The sequence below is a fragment of the Benincasa hispida genome, chromosome 9 (genome assembly GCF_027475165.1).
Source record: "Benincasa hispida cultivar pf3 chromosome 9, pf3_genome.v1.1, whole genome shotgun sequence".
Taxonomy (NCBI): Eukaryota; Viridiplantae; Streptophyta; class Magnoliopsida; order Cucurbitales; family Cucurbitaceae; genus Benincasa; species Benincasa hispida.
In genome coordinates, this window is record NC_143486.1 from 68486268 (window position 1) to 68492190 (window position 5923).

General features: G+C 32.9%; 1 protein-coding gene across 1 annotated transcript; it reads left to right on the forward strand.

Moving 5' to 3' along the window:
- The first annotated feature begins 1726 nt into the window (after positions 1-1726).
- On the forward strand, positions 1727-2050 carry LOC150034033 (uncharacterized). The gene has a single exon (XM_090317193.1). The coding sequence runs from the start codon at positions 1727-1729 to the stop codon at positions 2048-2050; it is 324 nt and encodes a 107-aa protein (XP_090173319.1).
- Positions 2051-5923: the final 3873 nt, after the last annotated feature.

Genomic DNA, 5923 nt, shown 5'->3' on the forward strand with positions numbered 1-5923 from the left:
TTAGAGGATCAGTGGTACTTAAGGTACAATGGGTAATTACGAGGGTAAAACGTTAATTTGACCCAACTGTAATTACGAACAATTTATGAAGGGTTGACTTACAAATATGGTTAAATTAATGGACACAATATATTACAGTTCATATGAGTGCAACTATAGTCTTTAGTGGAATGTCCCATAGTTAATGAATGTTGATTAATTTAATTAAATAGTTTAATTAATTAATCATGTATTATTAGAGCTTATAATTGTAGGTCTATTAGGCCCCTCTACTAGCTCACAAACTGTTAAACAAAGATTTTAAAGTGGAAAGAATTTGAAGAGTTCAAATTATTTTAAAAGGAAATTATTGTATATGATAGAAATAATATAATGTTAATTGTATATGACACAATTAATATACATTATAATATAAAGTTAATTTTGAATTAGATTCATAGTTAAACTATATAATAAGAAAGTATTAATATTTGAATAAGATTCATAGTTAAACTATCTAATAAGAAAGTATTAATATTTGAATAAGATTCAAATATTAAATTAATATAAATTAGATTTATATTAAAACTATATGTTATAATTAATATGAATAAGATTCATTTTAAAATTTTAGGTTATGTGAGAGATGGACATTTGAATATAGTTAAAATTAATTAAATTAAATATTAGATATTTAAATTAAATAATTATTTTTATTAAATTAAATTAAATTAAATTAAATTAAACTTCCCTACATTGCAGAGGAGTGGGAGAGTGGAGAGAGGGCAGTTACCCTCTCTCTATCTTTAAATCTGCAAAATAGTCTATAGTTGGCTTTTGGGGCTTGAATCAGATTTATGTTAAAAATTATACTCTCACTCTCTCACACACAATCTCTCCATCACACATACTCTCTGAGAAATGAGTCCTCCTTAGTGAGTGGGAGAAGATACGTGTCAACATTCCTACGGTCTTCTTCATTAATTTGCAAAGTGAGATTTCATACTCGGCCTTAGTTTGCAAAGTGAGATTTCATACTCGACCTCATGGTGCCCTGAGCATATCCTCCCTTTGGAAGGTGTTTGTGGAATTAATATCAAGGCAAAACTCCAGTAATGGACGCTTTAGTTTTTGCATCAATGTGGTTTTTCCCTTCAGTTGACTTATAGGGGTGGAACTTTATGATCTAAAATGGAAGGTTACACTTACAAGAACCCCTGAATAAGTTAATTTTTATTGACTAAAATAATGGTAATTAAAAACTATAGGAATAAGAGTTATTTTAAAGTATTATTTGGTTAAGAGTGTCTTAATTCAGTGAAGGAATAACTGATTACCCTTCGGTGGCTTTTATATTTAAATCACTGAAGTATCATTGCAAAATAATATGAGTTTAAGGGTTTTCATCATTATGCGTGCTAAACTAGATTTGTTTTAAAGAGTTATGCAGTTATCTAACTTAGAATAAAATTTGCTTATTTCAGCAAAAATGACTAGTGCGGTAGTTAATTTGCTTTCTGCTAACAAACTTACTGGCGATAATTACACAACTTAGAAAAATGTTATTAACATTGTGTTGGTAATTGACGACCTAAAATTCGTCTTAATTGAGGAATGTCCTCAAATACCTGCCTTTAATGTTGCACGAATGTTCCTAGGCACATAAAAGATGGATTGAGCCGATGAAAAAGTCCATGCATATGCCTTGGCCAGCTTGTCTGAAGTTCTAGCTAAGAAGCATGAGAACATGGTCTCCACTCGAAAAATCATGGAATTGTTGCATGATATGTTTGGACAGTTGTCCACACAAGTCAAGCATGATGCTTTAAAATTCATCTTTAATGCTCGGATGCAAGAAGGGACTTCTGTTAGAGTACATGTTCTCAACATGATGGTCCATTTCAATGTGAGTGAGATGAATGGGTCAGTTATTGATGAAGCTAGTGAGGTCAGCTTTATTCTGGAGACTCTTCCGAAGAGTTTCCTCCAATTCTGTAGTAATGTTGTTATGAACAAGCTAGACTACAACTTAACTACTCTTCTTCATGAGCTGCGAACCTATGAGTCTTGAATGAAAGTCAAAGGGCAACATGGGGAAGCAAATGTTGCCAGCTTTTCTAAGAACTTCCATAGGGGTTCGACCTCTGGAACTAAATCTGAACCTTCTTATGGTTCAAAGAAGTTGAAAAAGAAAATGAGTGGAAAGAGGAATAAAGATGTCCCTCTTACTGGTGCCCAAAAGGGCAAGAAGGCCAAACCTACAAAGAGAATCTATTTCCATTGCAATGTAAACAGACACTGGAAGAGGAACTGGTCGAAGTACTTAGTTGAAAAGAAGAAAGCCAAAGAAAGTAAATACGATTTGATTGTCTTATTCGGTGGGGAATGATAGTTCTGTCTAGATAATTGATTCAAGAGCTACTAATCATGTTTATTCTTCTTTATAGGGAATTAGTTCCTAGAGGCAACTAGAAGTTGGCGAGATGACCTTGAAGGTCAAAACAAGAAAGGTTGTCTCAGTTGTTGCTATGTGGAGCATAAAATTATCTTTCAAGATTTTTTTTTGAAATTATTATTAGATCATGTATTTATAGTTTCTGATATCAAAAGGAACTTGATTTCAGTTGTGGAACAAATGTATTTAATTTCATTTTTGTAAATAAATCGTTTATTTTTAAGAACGGTGTTGAGATTTGTTTAGCAACTTTAAAAGATAACTTATATGTGTTAAGACCGTTAACATCGAAAATGCACCTCAATACTAAACTATTCAAAACGACAACAATTAAAAATAAAAGACAAAAATTTTCTCCTAAAGAAAATGTCCACCTTTGGCACCTTAGAACAGTCACATAAATCTCGATAGAATCGAGAAATTGGTAAAGAATGGACTACTAAATGAGTTAAAGGAGAGTTCATTACCAGAATGTGAGTCATGCCTTGAAGGCAAGATGACTAAAAAACCTTCACTAAAAAAAGTTATAGAGCCAAAGAACCTTTAGAATTTGTAGATTTAGACCTCTGTGGTCCAATGAATATTCAAGCAAGAAGAGGTTTTGAATATCATCTCTTTTGTAGATGATTATTCAAGATTTGGGTATCTTTATCTAATGCAACACAAATTTGAAGATCTTGAAAAGTTCAAAGAGTATAAGATTGAAGTTGAAAACTTATTAGGTAAAACAATTAAAACACTTTGAATTGATCAAGGTGGAGAGTATATGGACTTGAGATTCTAAGACTATATAATAGAACATGGAATCACATCCCAACTTTCAGCACCTGGTACATCTCAACATAATAGTGTATCAGAAAGGAGAAATAGAACCTTGTTGGACATGGTTCGATCTATGATAAGCCATGCTCATTTACTTGATTTCTTTTAGAGTTATGCAGTAGAAACTATAGCATATATACTAAACAACGTTCCATACAAAAGTGTCTCTAAAACATCTTTTGAATTATGAAGTGGTCGTAAAGGGAGTTTACAACATTTCAGGATTTAGGAATGTCTAATGCATGTACTGACAACAAACCCAAAAAAATTGGAACCTCGTTCAAGAGTATGTCTATTTGTAGGCTATCTCAAGGAAACCAGGAGTGGTATCCTTTATGATCCAAAGGAAAACAAGGTATTTTTATTGACAAATGTCACATTCTTAGAAGAAGATCATATAAGAGATCACAAACCACTAAGTAAATTAATTTTAAGTGAAAATTTCAATGAAAATAATAGTATTTCAACGAAAGATGTTGACAATGCTGATACATCAACAGAAGGTGTTAATGGTTCTAGCACATCTAGTCAAAATCCTTTTCAAGAGTTGAAAGAGTCTCGTTGTAGTGGGAGGGTTATATCTCGTCCTACAGGATAAATGGATTTAACAGAAGCCCGTGTTATCACATCTTATGATGGCATCGAGGATCTATTATCTTTTAAAAAGGCAGTGGAAGATGTTGACAAAGATGAAAGGGTCAAAGCCATGGATCTTGAAATGGAATCTATGTATTCCAATTTAGTCTGGGATCTTGTAGATCGACATGATGGGGTAAAACCTATATGTTGTAAATGGATCTACAAGGGAAAAAAGGGTGTAGATGGAAAGGTTAAAACCTTCAAAGCAAGGTTTGTAGCAAAGGGTTATACTTAACTAGAATGGATTGATTATGAAGAAGCTTTTTCTCCTGTTGCCATGTACAAGTCTATTCGCATTCTTTTATCCATTGCCACATATAATGACTATGAAGTATGGCAAACAAATGTCAAGACTACTTTTCTGAATGGCAATCTTGATGAGAACATCTACTCAATCAACCAGAAGGATTCATAAAACAAGGTCAGGAGTAAAAAGTTTGTAAGCTAAAACGATCCATTTATGGATTATGAAGCAAGCATCCAGATTTTGGAACATAAGGTTTGACAATGCGGTCAAATCTTATGTTGATGAACCTTATGTTTACAAGAAAATCATTAAGAGTGTTGTTGCTTTTCTCATGTTGTACGTAGATGATATCTTACTTATTGGGAATGATATAGAATTTCTTACTGACATAAAAACTAGTTATCTGCTCAATTCCAAATGAAAGATTTGGGAGAAGCACAATCTATTATTGACGTTTGAATTATTAGAAACTGCAAGAATTGAACATTAGCCTTGTCTCAAGCATCTTATATTGGCAAAATGCGTTGTAACATTCCAAGAAATAATTTACCTTTTAGGCATGAAATTACATTATCTAAGGAATAGTGTCCTAAGCCACCTCAAGAAGTTAAGGAAATGAGACGGATTCCATATGCATCGGCTATGGGTAGCCTTATGTATGTCATGTTGTGTACGAGGGCTAACATATGTTATGTAGCTGGAATTATCCGTAAGTATCAATCTAATCCCAGATTTGATCATTGGATGACGGTAAAGACAACCTCAAGTATCTTAGGAGAATTATGGACTATATGCTTGTGTATGGTGCTAAAAATTTGTTTCGTACAAGATACACTGACTCTGATTTTCATATCAATAAGGATTCTAAAAATTCTACATCAAGATCAGTGTTCACTCTGAATGAAGGAGTTGTAATCTGGCTAGCATAAAACAAGGTTATGTTGCGGACTCTACTATGGAGCCAAAATATGTAGCTACTTGTGGAGCTACTAAGGAAGCTGTCTAGCTAAGAAAGTTCTTGATTGATTTGGAAGTTGTTCCAAATATGTCTTTGCCTATCACTCTTTTCTATGACAACAGTGGTGTTATGAAAAATTCAAAGGAACCTCAAAGCCATAAACGAGGAAAGCACATAGAACGGAAGTATCATCTGATACAGGAGATTGTACAATAAGGAGACGTAATCCTCATGCGAATAGCATCGGAGCACAACATTGTTGGTCCATTTACAAAGACTCTCACAGCTAAAGCGTTTGAGGGTCATCTAAAAGGTCTAGGTTTACGGGGTATGTATCACTTAGGCTAGGGCAAGTGGAAGATATGACTGCGTATATTGTATGACTTAGTTTATTGTATTTTCTTTTTTATGTGTATCATACATCCCACCAGCTTTAGGAAAAGTAGGATATTGTTAAGATTTATGTCCTAATTCTTGTAGCCTATGTAAATTTGTAATAAAATTATTAATAAATGAATAAAGTGTTTATTTCAGGAATAAAGTATTCTATTATTTGCATAATTCAAAATCCAATAAACTAAGATCCAAGGATATTTAATGTAACTTGAACAGTATGTAGTTGACATACAACTGGATCGTGTTCAAGAAATAACCCAAAAGGTCTATAGTATATGGATAAGATTGGGTACCTTATCCTGGTAATACTATGATATGGTTCACTTTGTAAATATTACAATAGTTTTAAGTGTTACAAACGATTTAATCCAAATTGTTCAAGTAATGGCATGCAAGTGGGGGTATTCTATATAGTGAGTCTGTATAA